Here is a 23,374-nt window from a genome sequence, read left to right on the forward strand (position 1 = left end):
CATCTGACGCACATCTGTTATGCGTTTTTTTTATTTATTTTTTTATATAGAACACAATGGCATCATATAGTCTCAGGAATAACCTAAGCAAACTCCACAAAGCAGTTTAATGAACGTTAGGTTAAAATCAGGCCCCTAGTTTGCCCAATGATAAACTGGCAGCTATAGACTTATCTTACTTGGTAGCTGCATGTGCCTTCAAACATGTGTTGGCTGATTAACCACATTTGGAGGAAGAAGAATGTTGTATGCACTGTTTTATTTATGTCCAAAATGTTCTTTTAATATTGACCCATATTATGTTTGACATTCTTATTTAAGACTATGTGAAACACTCTTAAAGGTATAATATTCTTTGGGCTGCAATCCGACACTGAACACATTTATTCCTATCAACGGATGGTGAGGACGCTGCATTCCGAAGTGCCTGATGTGCTCATTTGTTTTCCGAGAGGTTCCACGTCTCCACTAATGCTTATGATGGAGTGTAATGATGCTGCTATGAGCTTTTTTTTTCTGTCCACACCAACATTAGGCCACTGAAATATTAATGTCTGGTCAGCTGGGTTCCACACAAGTAGACCGAAAAATAATGATGTACAATGTACAAGAGGTCTAATGGTTCTGTCCTTATAACCTTGTGTGTTATTGTGCAGCTCCAGTCTGTGCCACCCTGGAAAGGTCCATATTGTATTCAGCGTTGTGGGGTTTCCAGCATGTGCTGAGCATCCGGATAGGACAGGATTGTGTACAGGATGGCTAGCGGATCGTGTGTCCACGATCATTGAGACCAACGGGACCAAACAGGCTTCACAGAAGCCTTTTGCAGAATTTCCCAAGGTTAGTGCACTAGCACAGAAAACATCCATATTGCATCAGACTATGACAGATACTTGAATTAAGAGAGCAAAGTCCAGTGAAACGATTTGCTAAATTCAGAGTAGGAATATTCTGCTGTCCGATTGCATGGATATTAGGACATCACAGTATCTACATAACACTGTGCATGTACTGAATTTAATGAGTGACCGTAATCCCTGGGTTTTAACCCTGGGTCTTAAACCTGATCATCTCACTCGGGTACCTAAGCTTGCTAACTTAACACTTTTTAGTTATCTAAAAAAAATAGATTAATATATCACATTTGCCCTACATCTCCGTAGATGGAGCTTCAATCCCCGTCTCCATTCAGTGTCTGTATGTTTTCCTCATGCATCTGGGGTTTCCTCTGGGTACTTCAGTTTGCTCCCCCAGTCGAAAGACATGCTATAGGCTCCAGGTTCCCAACATGACCCTGTGTATCATAAACCGTACCGAAAATGGATGGATGGATATTAATGCACATGTTAAACTTCTGCAGTGTTGTATAAAGTACTAGAAAGCAATACTTGAGTAAAAGTACAAGTATCGTACTAGAAAAAAACTTTGGTAGAAGTGAAAGTCACCTTTTAGAATATTACTCAAGTAAAAGTCTTAAAGTATCTGATATTTACTGTACTTAAGTATCAAAAGTAATTTTCTGATATTTAATGTACTTAAGTATTTGAAGTAAAAGTAAAAAGTAAAATTTCAGTGATTTGGCATAAGGCATAAGAGCAGGGGAGGTTCTAGGATTTCATCTTTAGGGGTTTTAGCCCTCAGTGAGAATTTAAAACAAGAAGAGTTTTATATTATATTATTATATGACTACATAGTAAGCCAAAAGTTATGGTATTATTTAAAATGGCAAAAGTGGACACCAAAATTTTATGCATGATGTAATGATGCCAGTCTTGAATCAGATCAGTTCATGTATGTGTGCATTCTCTACAAACAGTGTGTCCAATGAATGCAGTCATTAATAAACTAATATTCACAAGACAAAGACCAAATCAATAAATGTTGTTTTTATTTATTATTGATATTGTTTTAATATTTTGTTTGTGCTATCAACTCTGGCAATAAGAATAGTGAAATTTCACTGCTTTTGGTTGCTTTTGTTTGCCTCCGTTATAGATAAACGCCTCCAGCTCTGACTGCGCGTGCACGCTGCGCGTGCCTGTGCTTCTCCGTAGAGCGCGCGGAGCGTAATACAATCTAGGAGCAGTGATTCACCAAACCCTTATTGCAGTCCTTATCCTTATCACCCTTATTGCAGTCCCACACATTTCTCCTGATTTTATTTTGTAGTAACGAGTAATGAAGATGCTTAGTGGAAATATAACGGAGTAAAAGTATACATTTTATCTAGGAAATGTAGTGGAGTAAAAGTGAAAGTTTACATAAATTTAAATAGCGAAGTAAAGTACAGATACGTGAATTTTTTACTTAAGTACAGTAACGAAGTATTTTTACTTCGTTACATTACAACACTGAACTTCTGTATTGTTTCTATTGTAACAAATGATTCACAGGGACATGTACAGTATGGTGGATGATTAATATTAACTGATCTAAAAAGTCATGATTTGTATTGTAAGAAATTTATTTAAGATTTTCTCTAGTGCCAGAGCTAAATGTTCTGATGTGGGACTCAAGGTTATAAACTTTCCAGGTTCTTGGAACGTGACAAGATGCATTATTTTGTTTTATTAACTACACGTGGAAAGAGACAGTGAAGGAATTACAACAGTAAATGTATCAATAAACAGATAAAAAGTGGTGTCATTCTATATTAAGTAAATAAATAAACTTGTAGTGTTGACAAAGTCCAATAGTGTAAGTGGAATAAAACTTTGGAACATGTATTTATAGGAAAATAAACATCATCACAGTGTGATACAAGTAACTCTGCTTCTTGGTGGCTGCATCATTTCAACCTGTATTTATTTCTTATTTGATGTTTTTATGATTCTTCATCACAGTGCACCATTGGGTAGATACCTTAGGAATAAAGAAATATCAAAGTTCATATTCTTTCAGATTACTATGTTGTGTGTTACCATGTGCAGACTTGTGAAATAAAGCAAAACTCACAGTCATTAATATATTTTCAGGTCCACATTCGTCCTCGTCTCAACAACACCTTCCACTTGCCTTCTGACCCTACAGTTCCCATGGTGATGGTAGGACCAGGGTCTGGTGTTGCACCCTTCATAGGCTTCCTTCAGCAAAGGTACAGCATTCTCAAGTCTACATAAAGTTGCATACACGAACACACACATGCATATATACAGTGTCACCTGAAAGTTTGTGAACCCTTTTTCGAAATTTCTGCAAAAATATCACACAAAACATCAACAGATTTTCACACAAAGTCCCAAAAGCAGACAAAGTGAACTCGGTCAAACAAACCAGACAAATCTGATTTACAAGGTAAATTTTTTATTCAGAAAAATGTTCCAATAGTATACATCTGTGAGAGGCAAAAGTATGTGGACCTCTAGGATTTGCATTTCATTTCAAGGTCAAATTAGAGTCCATCTGAGTTCAGTCAATAAGATGACAATCAGGTCTCTGCAAGTGGCCTATTTTATTTAAAGAATAGAGATACAACCTGAGCACTGAACAACCTTGGGGTGCAAGGCAGAGTTGCAAGGAGAAAGCCACTACTCTCTAAAAAGAACATTGCTGCCATGAAGTTTGCTAAAGATCATGTGGACAAGCCAAAGGACTATTGGAAAAATTATTTGTGGAGGAATGAGACCAAAATAATACTTTATGAGAAGTGTTATTTTTGAAGAAAGGAAAATACTGAATTCCAGCATAAGACCCTTATACCTTCTGTGAAACATGGTGGTGGTAGAATCATGCTTTTGGCCCTGTGTTGCTGCATCTGGGCCAGGACAGCTTGTTATCATTGTTAGAACAGTGTATTCAGAATTATACAAGTGATCTCTGAATAAAAATGCAAGACATCTGTCCATGAACTGCATCTCAAGAGAAAATGGTTCATACAACAAGACCACAATCACAAGCACCCAAGTTTATTTACCAAAGAATGATTAAAGAGGAACAAGGATAATGTTTTGGAACGACCAAGTCAAAGTCCTGACCTTAATCCAAAAGAGAAATTGTGGAAAGACCTGAATCAAGCAGTTCATGTGAGAACACCCACTAAGATCCCAGTGTTGAAGCTGTTTTGTTCTGAGAAATGGAATATAATTCTTTCAAGCTGGACTGATCAAAAGTTACCGGAAAATTTACAGATACTGAAATCTTTTGCAAGTCTGTAATGCTGGATCATTTTGCTTAATAAATAAACGAAGAAGTATATTTCTGGCTCGTTTGTTTGATTGCGTTCACTTTGTTTACTTTTAGGTCTTGTGTGAAAATCTGATGATGTTTTGAATCATATTTATGCAGAAATATAGGGATTTCTAAAGAGTTCACAAACTTCCAAGTGACATATAGTATATATGTGGGGTGGGGTATATAGAGAGAGTTCTAACAAACCCTTACAAATGAGCTAGCTACTATGAAATCCTAAACAATGAGCAAATTACAGATAACCCAGCAGATAAAACACTCGACACATTAATCTGGAATAACTGGAGGTTTTTTAATTCTTTGAATATTACTGACTTCTCAGAAGCAGTATCATTTCAACATCCATCATTTATAGTCTTTTGGCCAATATTATTAAATAATTTTTCCTGCTTACGAGATACTGATGAAATGGTGTGTGTGTGTGTGTGTGTGTGTGTGTGTGCGCGCGCGCGTTTTTGGTGTAATGAAGTAATTAATATTCATGAGCGTCCGTGACAAAATGAGGGAAATGATCATTTCTGAATGTTCACTAGTGGAAGTGGACAGAGCCAAATATTAATCTGAGGATCAGCAGAGTGAGTTTGGAACATTTCAACATGTTAGTCAGATGTGTAGCTATGACAGAAAGAAAAGAGAACACTGGGAGAAAAGAGGGATTCGGTAGATGTGTGTTGTTATGAAATATTAAAAATTTTCGTCAAAATAATTATGCCTTCTAACAATTTATGAGATTATGCCAACACATCATTATTCAGTTGGAGCGACAGTCTGCCATGATTTGCAATGTTTTTTTGGAACATTTACCTGGTGAACAGAAAATAAAATGGAACGTCTTCACTTAGAAATACATCAAAGCTGAAACTTTAGTGGATGGATAAAGAGACATTTTTGAAGGTGTCTTTTCAAATAGGACTAAACTAGACATAACATTGGCAACAAAATTCAATCTTGTTATCAAACATAGTTCTGAAGATCCTAAAAAAAAACACGGCTATTTATTAGCCATGGCAAAGCCCTGAGAGTAAACCTTTTTAAATGACCTAATAGAAAATATTAGACTAACATTGGCTCGCTATCAAACTTGGTCATTGTTTTTAATTACATAATAAAACTAGGATTAAACCATCTGTCAGACTGCTAATGAATTGTTTGTCTGCCTTAATCATAGCTAATTTTAAAAACACAAACGTCTGGTGCTAGGTAAAAGCAACCTTAGAGATTGATGAAAAAGGAAGAAGTGCTCATGACAGCTGCACATTCTCTGCAAGGACGATTTATGTCATGCTTCAGAAGTGACTGTATGATTTTCTATAAACTGAGCTGCCCATGTCATCTGGATAAAACAAATGTAATGTACTGATGATCAACAGAGCAAATCTCTAACCACACACACTGTGATACCTGTCAGACACCTGTCACTGTGTTTGTGGGTTAAAAATAAGCTCTCTGTTTGTCGGTGTGTGTGTGTGTGTGAGTGTGTGTGTGTGTGTGTGTGTGTGTGAGTGTGAGTGAGAGAGATAATGTGAGCTACATGTGATTGACTGTTGATAGCACCTCTGTGGAAAACAACATAAAAGCTGAAGAATGGGGAATGGTGATGTATCTGGAACACATGCCATAAAGCATCAAGACTACTGATAATACTGATCTATCGATTTTATCTATAAATACACTGTAAACAGAAAACGCTGCAAACCATTCACCTTAAAATTTCAGTTCAGGAAGCTGTACAAACACGGATAACATTAATAATTACATAATTTACATCGATTTTTTAATATATAAAATTATGAATATTTTTTTTCATCTAGCACCTACCTCCAAACTTAACTCGAAATATAATATATATTTGATTTTGAATATTATGTTGGCTTAGTGTTTGTATCATACCTCCTGAGTCGGAGGCTTGATTTCCACCTCCACACGGTGTGCATGAAGTTTTCATGTTCTCACTTTGCTTTAGGGGTTTCTACTGGAATTCTGGTTTCCTCTCACACTTTAAAGACCTGCGTCGTAGGCTGATTGGCATCTCTGAATTGCCTGTAGGGAAGTCAGTAATGGACGTGTGTGAGCGTATGTCAGATTCTGCCCTACTAAGAGTTTGTACCATGTCCAGGGTGTCCCCTGCCTTGTGCCCCGTGTGTCCTGATGTGGACTCTAGGTTCCCTGTGATCCTGTGTATGAATGGATAGATAGCACACAAAATAAGCTACTAGAGGATATGTTGACTTTGCGAGCGATAAATTTATTAATCGACTCGACTAGTCGACATGTTGAGACAGACGATAAGGAAAGCAAATGTATGCTTTTATTCCGAAAATATGTCCGTCACTGTGAAAATGCTGGACATCACTGTAAATAACTGTAAATATGTGTGAGATATCTTTTTAAATCCTTCCCGTACCTGCTGCTATTATTTATTTATTTAAAGTGTTTCCCATTATTTCTGTCATTAAAAGCTAAATACACTTAACACTTGAACTGAGACATGGTGAATTTTCTCATAACCAGTTCTGTATGAAAGTTCTGTATGTGCTTTATGTGCCTCTGGACTCCACTATTTTCGACTGAGATCAGCAGCGTGTACCTTTTTATCCAGACTCATTTCCCATGGCTACTGAAGCTGGATTTGTACAGGGCAGTTTAACTTACAATGTTATTAAACCTCTTTTGCTGCTGTAAATACAGCATGCCATTCTCAATTCAAGGAACGTTGGTCATTAAGCTGTAAGGAGGACTTTGTTGATGGATATGAGCTAACATGCAACATGCTCTCAATCTTAGGGTTTAAGTGCTGTGATGATGAATAGTGTGACGTGATATACAGATAAATTATTTTTGAATATTTACTATATGACACTGTAACAAAAATTGTGCCTGTGTGTAACTATTAATTGATGTTCTCTTAATTGATTCGATTCATTATTTGCAGTTATTATGATTCTGTAACTTAATGTTAATGTTATTTAATGTGAAAACTGTTCATCATTTTATTTTAGTCCAGTCCTAATCAGGAAAAGTCTAGAATCATTATTACTCTATTTAATGCGTTCAGCACACACTTTGTTTTACAGTTAATACTACCACAGTTTTAAAAATCACTTATCTGTAGGATTAATGGCTTTACTCTCAAAGTGCACCTGCTTTTAATAAGGCACTCTTAGTGTCCCATATGAGAGCAATGAGTTCCACAACGATTTAGCTTTTCTTTAATTAGTTGCTATTCTGTATTATTTTGTTGGCTTTAAGGTAATAATAGAGATTAAATTTTAATGAGATATAAAGCCCAAGTACTTAAAAACTGACACACTATACACAGTTGTGCAGAATACATTTTCTAATGTACAGTAATGATGCCTTGATAAAAAAATAAATCTATATAGTAATAACAAAATGTTTCACAGTATCTATGACAGTAATTGCTATATTACTTTATTCACACTGTGGAACATAAAATAAACATTCAATCAAGCCAAAAGTCTTTGTGTTTTTTATGTTCTTTTTTTAATAATTGGGGCAGCGGTAACTACTACATTGGAAGATTAGGGTTCAAGCCCTGGCACTGCAGCTGCTACTGCTGGACCCTTGAGCAAGGCCCTTAACCCTGTCTGCTCTATGGGTTCCACAATGATGGCTGACCCTGTGCTCTGGCCCCAAACTCTGAAGTCTGGATATGTAGAAAGAATTTCACTGTGCCGTTATGTATATTTGTCAATAATAAAGGCGGCTTCTTCTAATAAATTTAGGTAACTGGGGTGCAGCTTTCTAAAGAAACAGGCTATGTTGTTCCTACCTTCATGAAGAGCTTGCAATAGTTCTTCTGTGTCTGGCAATTTGACCTATTTTTTATCAGAAACGTAACGTAGTCGATTACTTAACAAAGTTTTTTTTTTTTCTCCTGACCCTAAAGAAGTAAGAACAAATGCAAGATGAACTTTATTTTATCAGTTTTAACAAATCAGTTCTGATTAATCACCTTCAATAAACCTATGATGTTATCTTGATGGGTGTGGTTTTTCCCATGATAGCCCCGCCCTATCCACAAGTCAAGACAGCTCAGTGATTGAACTTAGTTCTCGGACCTCAAACAAATTCAACATTTATGGAAGATTATACAGAAACTTGTTAAGATCCAACTCTCCACCATCACCATCATCAAAACACCAACTGAGCCGGTATCTTTTGGACAGTGTACATCTTTCCAGATCTGTTCATCTCTACAAAGCTGAGCTGTATAGAGTCTATATACAATTATTCAAATTGCTTTCACAGTTATGAAAACGCAATACAAAGCCGAGCCGTCGTCATAGTTGTAGCCGACAGAGCGCCATTTTATGTTCCAACTCACTGTGCTAGAGCTTTCATTTGTAAACATGCTCGGTGAACAGGAACCAGGAACGACTGTTTAGCCAGGCACCTGCTGTCCATCCATCCTCATGCACCGCATTGTCTCGCCAAACTGTGAATTTTGCCTTGTTTAAAGGATATTAGCTCCAGGTTTGTTCCGAACACAGACACCTTTGATGCTTGTTGTCTACAAAAGATACCATTCAGTCAGCAGGGCAAAAGGAAGCCCAAAGCTCCCTCTTTCACAGTAAAACAGCATGGGAGACTTCGATCATCCTCAGCATGAATCGATGGCTGGTAGCATGAAATTGGAGACACATTGTGCAGCTCAGGACGAAAGAGAGCGAAGAAAGAAAGAAACAGAAAAGGTCAACACACACCAAAATCTATGTAGTGCATCAGCGAGGAGCCGTGTTAGACGTGTCATGATTCTGAGCTAAAACAGAGAAACAAAAGCAGAGAGCTGAACTAAATATCCAATTACTCCCGAAACCCCATAATGCAAAGCAGCATGTAGTGCCCCATCTATCTACTTGGGCAGGCACAAAATACCCATAATTCACTGTACAGCTGTGACATTTGAAAACATTGCATTGCCTAAACAGTTAATGTGTCTGGATTGGGATGCTCCTGCAGTGGAGTGATGAAGAGATAAAAGTTTGAGTTGTTTGGGACACAAACAAAATGGACTGATTGTTAGAAGATGATTGTGGTGGTGTTAATGTGAGCTGTATATTAAATAGAATATGTAGTTTAGGATGCAGCCACGCTGGACTGATGATGGGAAGACACCTGCAGAAGTGCTTTAGTGACTTTATAGTAAATAGGTTTGTGATTTAGGAAATGTCCGCAGTGACCTGATGAGGAAAGCTGCTTGTGGTGGCGTGTATGTGACTGTATGAGAAAATAGTCACAGTTTGTGACATGCCCATAATGTACTAACGATGGGAAAACACTTGCAATGTTCTGTATTTTTCCTACATAGCAAACAGGGTGTGTAGTTTGGGAAAAGTCCACAGTGCGCTGATGATGGAAGACACTTGAAATGGTGCTTTTGTGACCTACAAAATAAGTAGGGTGTGTCTATTGGGACACATCCGCAGTGCACTGATGATAGGAAAACACTTGAAATAGTTTGTATGGGTTTTACGTAGTAAATAGTGTGTGTAGTGTGTGACATCCACAGTGTATTGATGAGGGGAAAACACTTGCAATGGACTAGAAGTATCCTACATAATAAATAGAGTGTGCAGGTTGTGATGCATCCACCAGACACTTGTAATAGCTTTTGTGATTTATTCAATTAAATTAAATAGGGTTAGAAAAGTTAATGTGTCTGGATTGGTGTGTAGTTTGGTACGCATCCATAGTGCACCGTTGATGTTAAAACACTTGCAATGATCTTTATTCTGCCTTCATATTAAATAGGGTGTTTAGTTTGGGAAGACCTTTGCAGAATTGTTTGTGACTGTTACACTAAATACGGTATTTGATTCAGGACACACTCACAGTGAAACATTGGCGATGGGGCTTTTATGACCTACACAGTTAGAGGTGACCAAATTGCTAGCCTGGGTGAAGCAGAACTCATGTCCATGTTAGTTTATTCATTTTATCTTGTTACATGGGGGCAAACATCACATCTGAGATGTTTGCCAAGAATTTGGAGATGTTTGTTAAGTTCACAAACACGGTGTGCTAATCAAATATTTTATCAGGAGAAGATAAGGACTACGATTACACAGTTGTTCTCTCACCATGAATTTATATACTACTGCTTTTTAGTCTTCTTAATTAGATTTCTGGGCAACAAAAATGGGGACTGGGCAGGATGCTAGATCTCTTACTTGCTTGGTTGGCTAGATCTTGAACTCACCCACCCCTGAGAGTAAAAGAGGGAGTGATGTGGAATATGTCCATAGTGTTAATGTGGACAAATCATGGTGTGAGCCAAATTCATTTGTGAAATGACCATTCTGTTCTCCGACTCTGGATGATGGTCAGTCTCTTGTGATGGTGTTTATTTGGCATTTATCAGAAATATGGTGTGTAGTTTGGGACATAGCTGTGATGGTGTTTCCATGCTCTATATAGTGAATCAGGTTTGATTTAGGACACATGCATAGCGCACGTGACAGAATAATGAATCAAGCATGCATTAAATAAAATAGGAAAACGAGCCATTCTGTGATACATAATGCTTAGGTTTCAGTTTAGGAAACAACATGGAGTGATTAGTGTTAGCTTGCATGTTGCTTTCAAGCCAGACGTGTCACGAGACCAGCCTTTATAGCTATGCTCATCAGCCTATACCTGTAAAAATAAGGTTGGAATATCAAATTGCACAAGCGCTTCTAGGCACTAGAGGAGTGTTAGCATGCAGGACACATAACCCCTCTACAGAGGTAAAGAGGGAGGATGATATCATATCATGATGCTCAGGAAAAGGTAATGCGTGGGTGTGATGGCTCTCATCCCAGTCGTGACCTCCGGTGGTGTCGTTTGTCTGATTTTCTTTCTAAGAGGTGCTCGGTATCCATCTCCTGTGTTGCGGAACACCTGATTTGTATTCCAGATAAGGCGGGTCCAGTCTGCAATACTTGTTGTTACAACAGTATTCAGATTTATCCATATTGGTATGGGTCCTAGAGGGCAGTGTAAATCGACATTAAAGGTGGGTTATTGAAGGCTGTGTTTTGATCAGATGCTAATATCACTTCTCCAGCAAGTAATCTTATGTTATGCCCAGTTTTGGTTTCTGATTGGTTTAGGTGGATGTCGCCATTAGCAAACCTGCACCAGTTTTTGCTGAGAATCTTGATGTATCAGAAGCCCCTGATTAGTGATGGCTTGTTAAGGACATTTCATATGTCCTTCACAGAGAAGATAAGATGGATGATGTCAGTATTTCTTTTGCGTTTTCAACAAATTTGGTCAGTCTAACAACCAAAACATATTCTGTCACTTTGCCTTGGAGTATTAAGGCTAATATTAGGTAATGTTAGGTAACACAAATAACTCTCAATTTGGAGTTTCAAATGTTCTCTGCTTGTCCATCTACGTTTTCTCTAGGTTGTCTGGTTTCTCCCTAATATTCCAGTAGGTTGATTGACTCTGCAGTTGGCCAGTTTGCCTTTCTGTACGTGTTCATAGTGGTCTCCTTTCAACTGTGTTCATTCCTCAGCCCAGTGTTCCCAAAGGAGAATCCGGATCCTTTAAGACCCTGACCAGCTAAAGCGATTATTGAAGATAAATGAATAAATCAGTACTCTCTTCTTTTTTGTTATTCAATTTTTTTCATCAAATAAGGGTTTTATTTTCATAATATTGAACAGTAAGAACTTTTTAGAGATCATTGATGAAATATTAGTAATAGTGGTGAACTGTGACTTCTGTGTAGCCCAGCTCAGCAATCGTCTGGTACTTAGACCCGGATGTAATGGGTCAAGAAAAAAGACTGCATATGAAATGAAGCAGCACAGATTGCTTTTTCTTGAGGAGCAATCCTCTTTTTCCCCCATCAGTCAGCCCTGTTCTGATTTGGTTCATTACTTTTCTAATTGTAATTAGACGAAGCCTTCTGTGCATGCAGCTGACGCTTGGATCATAACAATGTGTTTAATTTAACCTGCATTAGTATTGCCATGAGGCATGCAACAGACACTGACTGCTAATCAATTACACCATCTATTGGTAATTTCTTTATGGATACATTCATGTTTTTGTACTGTTTGGAAGCCAAATGGAGGTCATCGTTATTTTAGGTTAAATTTCAAGTCTCAAGACAAGAGTTTCATGAAAGACTGGAAAATATTGTGGACAGAAGCTTAACATAATTAAGGTGGTTTGCATAATATAATTGCATTATCCCTTTAATCTGTTCTAAGCCTCGAAACATAGTTAAAATAAGAAATTTGCTAACCCTACATGAAACTAGCGCATGCTATCATATCTTTTAAATTGGACTATAGGATAAAAAGCGTTTAGGATAATTGCTTGAGAAGAATTGTGTGTTCTGCTAAGAGAACTGGAGTTATGGTGCAAAGAAACATCTGTCTGGGAATGATGTGCCAAATAATTGCTTACAAAATCAATATTATTGTTTTTGTTTTTTTCCTCTCTAGTTTACACGCTCATTGGCTGTTTCTCGTTGTCGTTCTTGCTGCCTGTCATACAGATCCTCACACTACTGCTAAGATTCATCACCATGAATTTCAAACATGCTTAGCAGAGCATTTACAACAGCTCTCAGACAGAAAATTGCATCGCTGAGCTGCTCAAACTACATGAGCGGTCACCACAGGGATGCGCAATGATTTGTTGCCGAGCTTTTTGCTGGGGTTAGAAGAAGAACAAGCCGTTATTTTACAGCACAGAAACACTTTTCTTCACATATCCCAGCTTGTTAGGAAGGGTCAGAGCAGGGTCTGCTATGATACAGTACCTGAGAGCACAATGGGTTAAGGGCCTAGCTCAGTGGACCAACAGTGGCAATGCTCGAACCACCATCCTTCTGGTCATTAACCAGGAGCGATAACTGTTGAGAAACCACTGCCCCTGCCCCACCCTGGGGTGGTCTTAGTTCTCTAATATTTGTACTGTGACAGGGAATTCAAGCTACATTGTCTTCCACTGCTTTCTAATATGACTAATATAAAATTGCTTTATTTTAATCTTGCTTAACTCTGGAAGCAGTATAGCTCATCTAAGGATAATTCCTCAGGTCCCAGGTCAGCTCAGGTCAGAATATAAGCTACACTGTGTTCCACTGTTTTCTAAGACGACTAATATTGTCTTTTATCTGGCTCAACTCATGAAGTATAACTAATCTAAGGAAAGATTCTCAGGTCTGCAGGGAAATAAAATGGTTTCTTGTATATGTCACCATAACTAAGAAATAGGAAAATGTTGCAGACAATATTAAGAACATAATAGAAGGTTGTGGGAAGTCTGTCTGTTATTACAGTCAAGAAATTAAGTGTGTTTTACCTTTTATAATCGCATCTACTGCTGTGTAGGAGAATAAGGCTGGCACATTGAGTAAAACTGCGGTTATGGCACAGGCATGGCTTAATAACATGCTCTGCCACATACGGTGATCTATTATTTCTGTCTAGTACCTCGATTTCTGACACGGCTGCTACAAACCTCCAGGAACTCGACAGTCAGATACACATTATATTGTGCATAGTGCACACATTTACACACACATGAACATCAGTCTGTAGTATAAAAAAAAAAATCAATGCATGGTAATGTGCTGTGTGTTGTGTTTGGATGGCTTGACCCAATACCGGTACCCTTATCTCCTCAAAGCCATCAGGCACGAGCAGGTGTGTGAGCAGATAGTGCTTGCTGCTTTTGTGCCACCTCAGTCACAAGCATTCTGGGAAGGGAGCCAGACCTTCTGGAGGAATCATTCTTAAAGATGCCTTCTGGTCTTACTTCATTCCCAGTTCTGTTCAGCGGTTAAATGCCCTTAAACTGTAGAGCGATAGGAGTGAAATGAAACACCGTATGCCAGGTGGAGCAGGTACAGAAGACATTAAGTGAAAGGCAGTACGGGACGCTTATTATATTCCAATTTAATTCGGTATCACTGTGTTTAACACGCTCAATAACACTTCAGAATGTTTCATAGGGGGAGGCTCGAGCAGGAATGTAATGTTTACGGACAGCTTTTTTTTTTGCTCCTGAATTGAAGACATTCCTTTTCAGAAGGCAGTAATTTTTTTTTCTAAGGGCTCCAGTTTTGGAAAAACAGCTTAGTTCTTGGTTGGAGAAAACAGTCCTGTAGTTCAGTTCGCCAGCTGAGACTTCCAAGAAGGTCTAAAATGATCTGCTATAAAAATATATCTGCATACGCTATATAAAATTTACTGTATTAATCTTCCATTGTGCTTTAATTGCATTAACATAAGTTAATGACCATGTGCACTGCAGATGGTGGTATAAAAGTTCCACAAAGTTGAAATCCCCATAAGGTGTTTGCTTTTAAACCACTGCTTACTCATGCATTTTTTAGCAAACATTATTATTAGTGCTGATGTGATGTTGCTTTAACAGGGAAAAGGAGCGAGAGAGAAATCAGGACAGCGCTTTCGGTGAGACTTGGCTCTTCTTCGGCTGCAGACATAAAGACAGAGACTTCATCTTCAGGTGTGTGCTTTTTATACACACTCACTTACACATACAAACACACCCACGTGTACACAGACAGACACAATAAGGACAGAAAGGCAGAGACTTTTTGTGCTCTATACACAACCACACATGCATGCATACACACACACACACACACACACACACACACACACACACACACACACACACACACGAACACACAGAGTAGTTGAAGTCAGAAGTTTGCGTATCAAGATTTTTGATAGTGAATATGTAAATTTTAGAATTTGTCTACAAAAAAACCCCCAAAAAACAGAATTCCACAGTGGGTGTATCCTTCAAAAGAACAACATAAAGCAAAGTCAGCAGTTTGAGATAGAATTTTGCCAGATTTGCTTTAAAGAAGAAAACGAAACATCTTGCACGGAACAAACAGACGTGTCAGGGACTATTTGTGACTTGCTGAAGTGTCTTGGTACTGGAACTAAGAAGCTATTCATTTTTAGAACATAAAGCTTGACAGCCTCAGCCAATCATCTCATGTTTCTCGTATGTAGTGCTAATCGCATACCTTTTTGAATAAGCAGTGATGGGGTCAAACTCTGATCCTTTAAGGACCATTAAGCTTTTATTTATTAACTCAGCCACTGAATGTGGTTGGATTAGGGGTTTAGTGGCTCTGTTAGTAAATCTCTATGTAGCACTTGTTGATCAGCTACGATAATGTAGTTATTATCAGACAAATTGTCATTTCACTTCTCAAGCTTGACTTTGATGCTTTTGTCTCGTCTGTCGAAGATAACTGGGAACATTTTAGTCGCTCTACCATCTTAAAGGGTTTTGAACGTTTTGTAGTAATTGGGTGGTAAGTATGCACTAAAGGGATTCTCTCTGTGTTTGGTGATGTTTTTTTAAAACACTTCATCAGTATAAGGATAAGGACTGGCATCTGTGACTTCTTGGGAAATCCACAATTTCTTTAAAAGTCTTTTAAATCTCATTTATCCAGTTCTGTGTTTTGGATAAGATAATGATTTGACATCTGCCAGATGAATAACTCAATGAACAGCGCTAGATCTTTCTAGCAGATTGCCGTGATCCCAGTGAATCACTGTGCGCCATTCCACTCATCCTAGAGATTGATAAAGCCAGTAAATGTGCAGAGGTTTTTACATTTACATTTAAAAGGATTGTGTTTAATGTAATCCTGCTTTAAAAAAATGACTAAAATGATGCTACTCATTCTGTTTGACTTGGATTTCACACTATAATTAAGTGATTTATCCATTATTTGAACCAACAAAGGTGTTGAGATTGTATTATTAATGGTGCAAACATCCAAGAAAGAGTAAGTTTGAATTTTCACCATCACTTGCCACACAGCAAGGTGTAACATCAGGTAGCATTGCCTCCTCAGAGCTCTGGTTCAATCCTGACTTCTTAATGTTTCCATGATTCCTCCCAACTCCCAAAAAACATGTCAGTAGGTACCATTAAATTGCCCCTATGTCTGCATGAGTGTGTGTATGTGGTGCATTGGACAGGCATCCCATCCAGGGCGTAATCACTCTCTCGTCTCACACCCACTGTTCCCAGGATGGGGTTCGGATTTACTATGAGCGTGACCAGGATAAAGCAGTCACAGAAGATGAATGAATAAACTAGCACTAGCTGAGCTCACGTTCTGTCAGAACCCTAAACTACAATACCCTGCATAACAGTGAGAGATTTCGAATCGTATTATGGAATATCTACCAGAGCACAGAATTTATTTCTTAAATAAATAAATGAAATGACACTTATTACCCACAAAATTATCCCAAGAAATGTACTATACAACAACTATATGAAAAATAATCAGTTAAATGCCAACTGCATTATGTTCCACTAGGAGATGCCCTAGTACTATGCATTACTGTTTCAAATTTGTCCAAAATAAGTCATTCATCTCCCTCTTGGAGTCGACTCAGGTGTAAACCCACTGCCCAAAAATACTACCTATGTGTAGCGCCACGTATGTTATGGATTGACGTCCTGGCTTTCCCTCCCTCTGCTTAGCATGATGAAGAAGGAGAGATGTTTCAGAGTTGCTCTCTGAGTTAATGTGCCTTAATCAGGTCCAACCCCCATTAGTGATGCATCACACATACACTATACAGCCCTGAATGTTTACCCACATGGTACGGTCTACTGAATTAATGAACTTCATCAGGATTAAGTTAAGTTTTCACTTTAAAAAAAAATAAATTAATAAACATCCAAACTCACAGCTCATGTCCTAGTTTGATCCTGAGCTTGGGTTACTGTCTGTGTAGATTTTCCCATATTCTCTCAGGAGATTTTCATACACGATGTATAGTTTGAAACAGAGCACAAGTTGCATGAAAAATGTGAAAGCAGATAGTTATGCAGACCAGGATGTGCACCGCGGTACAGAACCCGAGGTTATCCATAGGAGGTGTTCAGTTCAGGAGTTCAGTTGTGATTCCTGTGAATGCAATTCGTGTTCAGGTTCACAATTGTTCAGGAAGTAAAGTAACCTGCGCATGCGTTTTAGCCAACGATGATATCGTAGTTTCCACAGCACACGTACCATGAGTGGCAGGGGAGCATCATTTCTTTGTGAGTTGCAGTTTGTTCTCCATGCACATGCCATGTGATGATGCACAGGGGTTCAGTAGAATCAAGCGAGTCTTGAAATCAGATCAGCACCTCAGGGGGCACCGGGAACAATAGCAATCGGATTCAGACCACAGCAAACGTGCTCAGTGTGAAGATAACCCCAGCGTCTGCGTGGGTTTGCTTGAGGTTCTCCAGAAAGATGCCTGCAAGTGGATTGTTGGAAATTGCTTGTGATTGTGGGTGTCTCATCTAGGTTTTTTTTATTTTTATTTTGTCATGCCCAGCATTCCTGAGGCTCTGGAGCCATTACAGCCCAGATCAGAATGTTGTTATAACTGAAAACAGGAACTCCTTTAGTCCTAGTAAGAATTCTGCCTCCTATCTATTTGGTAAATATTCAGCAAACAAAATATCATATATACACATGCATTTTGTTCATGGAGGAAGCACTGGAGGAAAGAACTGCTCATAAATGGCATAGTTCACTAATTTATATCAAAACGTCTACCTGGTGTATGTGGTTTAAATATGTTTTATTTTGTGTGCTGGTTATCAAAAATGAATAGCTGACAGCCTCTGATGGCCGCTTGTGGATGCATTCAAATCGATGTGATTTAAAAATGTAATATCTACACATGCCTACTCTAATCTTGGATTAAAAGCAAAGCCACATTCTTTTCCCTGCAGCACACAGAAGGAAGAAAGCAACCTACAATAATTCCTAATCACTACAGTGTAAAAGGGGTCAGTCTGACCTTCTCTGGATTCCCTTGGGTTTCCTAGGCTGACAATACATTAGGAGAGAAGCTTGAGTTGCTGATTGCTTAAGTGGGCTGGCTTTCTTTGTAAACACACAGCGTTTTAGATCGGCTGAGAATCCGTACCTGATAAAATCGAACCATACTAATGCATACATTATACGTTAAGCCAAAAACCTCTGGGTTGTGGAGAACATGGTCCAGGGTTCTTATGCTTCTTGTTATTTATTTTTAAAATTTAAATAAACTAATTGATTTAATTATATATTTTGTCTTACCCATGATGTAGTGCATGCATTTCATATGACATGATGCATTTGTCTCAGGTTAATCATGTCATGTGATTAACCACATTGCCCAGGGTTGGTAAAAGACATCGTTAAGATATTTTGTATTAATTAGACATGTGTTGATTTGCAGCTTGTACATAGGCAGTGACAGCATTTTTGCATGCATTTTGCTTTCAAATTTCAGGGTTCTTTGGTTAGTTTTGTTGATTAGTTGGCCAATTTTTAGTTTATTTAATAGGATGGTTCGATGGTTCGTTGGTTGGTGGAGTTCTTGTTTGGCTTTTATATTGGCTGGTAGCTTGGTTGGTTAGTGGAATAAATAGATAATTGTTTGGTTTCTTCAGATTAGTTAAGTTCAGTTCAGTGCTGAAGTACATCAAAAGTATCGGACAAGAACAAACACATCACCGACATACAGTAGACCTGAATGGTCAAGGTTTGACATTTTCTTCTCCTCCGAACTGAACACAGTTACGGTTCATTTTTTGAATATATAGATATATCACTATCTTGTTACTACAAGGATAAAGAAAATAACAATTCAGGGGAAAAAAGCTGACACGTCTTGGACATATAAAAACCTGACTACAAACCGAACTGATTAGGGTTAAGTTTGCTTCTATGGAGCTTCATTATACAACAAGCTGATCAAAGTGTGTGTAAATTACACACAACTAGCCAGGTTTTAGATATCTTTTCACATACTGACTGCAATGAATGCTGTATTTCTTACGCTGGCTCCTTTCCAAACATGACCTTTGCAGAAGGACAGCTTAGGCAAGATTAAAAAGTAAATCAAAAAAAAATTTCAAACAGGTTGAAATTAATTTATATATATATATATATATATATATATATATATATATATATATATATATATATATATATATATATTTCTTTAAAAGGATTCACACCGGCAATTTAGTCTGAAAAATAGCACAGTTTGCATGAAAATTTGGTGATGTAGACCAGAGTCTAAGAGGTTGTGTGAGTTCAGTTGCCTTGATCAGTGTAAGTGTGAATGCAATGCGTACTCGGGCCTGCACTTGTTCAGGAATTAAAGTAACCTGCATGTGTGTTTTACCCAATGAAGACTTTTTTAGTTACCACGAATGGCAGGGTAATGTTGTGGGTGGACAATGTGAGGTTCATTAGTGCCTGTAATAGCACCAGAATGATAAAAATTATTACATAAATATGGTGTGTCATGTTGTAGTTTGGGTGCAGCATTTATCTTGGATTCAGACCACATGCCCAGTGTGTAAACTACCTGTAGATGAGGTGTCAAAGTATGTTACAGGCAGAAACACCCAATATTTTGTTGAGAGGTTTCCAGATTTGCCACATTATTGTTATTTGGTGGATTTCCCAGAAATTTTATTAAGGCAGGTTCTTGGTACCGGTTACAGTTCAACCATGTTACTGCAAATTATATGTGACTTGGAATTATGTATGCAGGCACAAAAATCACAGAGGAGAGTATGTACTCTTTGGAAAACTTTTTTTTTTTTTCTGTCTCATGTGCATTATTGTTTTCGGCAAAACAAAACATAAAGACGAATCATAGAGTTCTGTTGTGTAGCAGCCAGCTGAGAGAAAAAGCACAGCAACTGACTGCAAAAAGATAAAACCTGGAGCCTGACCTTCTTTTTTTCAAGCCACTGAGCGAGTGCATGTGCTTGCAGGTGTGTCTGAAGTAATGCATCATCTGAAGGATACTCAAACACAAACACTTGTAGTGAATTGAATTGAAAGTTGAAGTTTGAGAGAAAATCACGCCAGACCCTGAACTTTCATACAACCTTTCAAAGTAATATAAAAAGTTTAATGTACTTCCTCACAACCTGACGATGTCTATGAGTTTTATACCACAGACTGTTAATATTTCATCCAAAACTTTTGCAAGATTTTACTCAGTGGATTTTTTTTATATTTACATACTAGTTTGTTCTGCTCAACTAATTTGATGGGACAAGCAGAGTTTCAAGAGTGTTGATATTTACTGTAATATATTTGGTGCGTTTCACTTTTTTCTGTTTGTGAAATAAAATTGTAATTCTAACAACAGTTGCATTGAATTAATTTACAATGATTACTACAGTTCATGTTGTCACTTTGCCTTGGGAAAAATTTCCTCGGCTAAAATCGTTAGCATGTTGAAACCAAAATATTAAAACAAAAATGTTTTCTATATTTAAACAAAAGATTGCAATGCATGATTGCTCGTGATCTCTCATCAAACAAATACATCTTTCTGCACTTTTTCCATAGAGAGGAGTTGGAGAAGTTTGTAGAGAATGGAACACTGAACCATCTGAAAGTGTGTTTCTCTCGAGCTGAGCCGGACTCTAACGGTTCCCAATCCAAACCCAAATATGTTCAGCATAACCTCGTCCTTTATGCCGAACACGTCGCACGCATTCTGCTCAAAGAAAACGGCTGTCTCTACGTCTGTGGGTGAGTCAGACAAATTTGTGTTTCCATGATTTAGTACTTATGTGTTCTAGTATAGGCCTGTGTAATGTAAGTAATAAAACATTAGCTGGGGATGTATACTGTTGTAGAAAAATAATCATCATGGGATGGTGTAAAGTGGCTCGATAAGGTTAAGATATTATGTATTATTTACCTATGAACAGCATAAAATCTTTATACTTGTGAAATGTTACATTATGTGAAAGCATTATGTTTCTTGGACAATGGACTACTGATATGAAGGTATAAAAAACAAAAAAAACCAAACAAACAAAAAAAAAAAGCCAATCTTTCACTTGTGTTAACCCTCAACCCTGAAAGTGCTCATTAAAATTAAATACAGCTATAAACATTCACTTTTTTTCTCTCTCTTGATATTATTAAAATAAACACTATTTGCATGTTACTGAGAAACTGGACACACCTTCCATACATTTTTTCAGTGTAAAAACATTATATTAATCACCATCATCTTATTAAGACTTCTCTAAGACTAATAATGTATACTTATTCTCTGGAGATAAAGTTTTGTGTCCTACTCTGAAAAAAATATTAATGACAGTTTGAGAAACGAGCTGATAATTAATCGGGAACATAGTATGGTGACACTGCAACTATCATTTGAAAGATAAAACCAGACAGAAGTTTGTTTAATAAATCAGGGAAGCCATAACGGGACATTGCATAGACATGGAATAATACAGTGCAGTAAAATATACAGTATGAAACCTAGTATAACATCTGAAATAAAACAGGTCACTTTGCTGTTAATATGTTTACGTTTGTTTTTTATTTCGCAGCGATGCTAAGAACATGGCCAAAGACGTGAACGATACTCTGATGGAGATCATAGGGGAGGAGCTTCAGGTGGATAAACTGGAGTCTATGAAGACTATAGCGAAACTGCGAGAGGAGAAACGATACCTGCAGGATATTTGGAGCTGAAGAGAGAAATCTTCTTGTTTTGACTTTGAACTTCTAGCATTTGCTCATTGGTGGTTAGATTAATCATATATGCATTATGTGTATATTAACATTTTAAAGGAGTTGAACTGCACTGTCTGATTAACCACAATAGACCAGACGTGTGCCATTACTGACTTTTTTGATATCATGGCAACGGCCTTAATCAATGACATGTTTTGAGGACGTTGCCATGTTGATATCACGTATCGACACATATGATGCTGCCTTAATCTCAGGTCCACAGAATGCTGTCCAGAAAAGCATGTCTATTTAGGCAGACCCTTTCCAAGTGGACATTATTTTATGATTTTAACATTATATTGTAGACCAGGCAGATCAGACTGTGCCTTTTATGCACTTTAACGTCTGACAGTGACGTCTTCTGATTCAGAATTTATAGGTCATATAATATAATATAGCATATGTGGATGCAATGAATCAGATATTGACAGATTTCTTCCAGATGTGCAGAACAAATATTTAGCAGGACAGACTGGGAATACTATCAGTTTTGTTTTGTAATCCAAATTTAGTTTTAGACAAATATGTAGTTCAGATTCAGCTGTGGTTTCCTTCACCACATGGTCTATTTTAAAATTCCTCTCAATGCATCAATCTTTTTATCCATTACAAAATTCACTTTTTCACTTCTGGTACTGTACGTGACTGACGTGTCAGTCTTTTTGTTGCAGAGAATAAAGTCATGAATCATGCCAGGCTGTTGTGTTTATTAAACATCTGATTTGCTGAAATTTATTTGCTTCTTGCCAAAAAATTCGCTTCTTTTTTCCCCTAGTGAAAATTGCATGATTGACAGTCGTGTAAGTGATCCACATTGAAGCCCCGCCCCTTCCCCATTTCACATTAAGATTTTACCTGATATCCTTGACAATTTTTCTGTACATTATTACAAGAAAAAAATTATCTATAAGCATCATCTACTTATATTTATTATGGATACATCACAATCTTAGAGAAAATTTAGAGGTGTCCATATTATCTACATAGAAAATATATTACTACACTTTCCTCAGCACAGATGCATTCAAACAGTTTGAACAGCAGATCAAGAGTAAAAATATTGTCAGTGTGAAAACATTTTTAAGGCTTCTAAGAAGAATGTTAAACTAGTTGTTTATAATAAAAAAAAGACTTTCGACAAAGCGTGCACATTTTACATCTTCTACTTGAAATGATGATTATTCTTTTTTTTTCTGGCCTTCTCCAAAACATAATTCGCTGTCCATTTGACAGGTCTGTTATTGCATGTGGAAGAGTCGATGTGAGTGTGCTATAAAGCCCTGATCCAGCATGGACACTTCAAAATAATGACTTGGTTCCACAGCTCAGTATGTCACAAGGCTAATGAGAGTTATTAATCATGGCTGAACCAGCAGCTCAACTCAAGGTTACAAAGTTGATGAACCCATGTCCATCATGTCCAGTGAAGTATAATAAACTTATGAAGATGAATAAAGTTCTGCTGAATCCAGTGTTTGTGCTGCTGCAACAGACCGATTTGATTAAGGTTTTTTTTTTACATAATAAAGATAAATCTACAGTTATACTTAATTTTTATACAGTTTATTAGTCTACATTTACAGC

At 37.5% G+C, this 23,374-nt stretch overlaps 1 protein-coding gene across 3 annotated transcripts in view; it reads left to right on the forward strand.

The window, feature by feature from the left end:
* Positions 1–22,482, forward strand: part of mtrr (5-methyltetrahydrofolate-homocysteine methyltransferase reductase) — a 33,083-nt gene extending 10,601 nt beyond the window's left edge. For all 3 annotated transcript variants that reach the window (XM_047808349.1, XM_027173943.2, XM_047808348.1), the window contains exons 11-15: positions 657–840; positions 2,976–3,094; positions 14,602–14,694; positions 20,600–20,785; positions 21,604–22,482. In XM_047808349.1, coding sequence (XP_047664305.1) covers positions 657–840; positions 2,976–3,094; positions 14,602–14,694; positions 20,600–20,785; positions 21,604–21,748 — 727 coding nt within the window. In that variant the 3' untranslated portion in view covers positions 21,749–22,482. The remainder of the gene's footprint in view (positions 1–656; positions 841–2,975; positions 3,095–14,601; positions 14,695–20,599; positions 20,786–21,603) is intronic.
* Positions 22,483–23,374: the final 892 nt, after the last annotated feature.

This window comes from Tachysurus fulvidraco, chromosome 25 (genome assembly GCF_022655615.1).
Source record: "Tachysurus fulvidraco isolate hzauxx_2018 chromosome 25, HZAU_PFXX_2.0, whole genome shotgun sequence".
Lineage (NCBI taxonomy): Eukaryota > Metazoa > Chordata > Actinopteri > Siluriformes > Bagridae > Tachysurus > Tachysurus fulvidraco.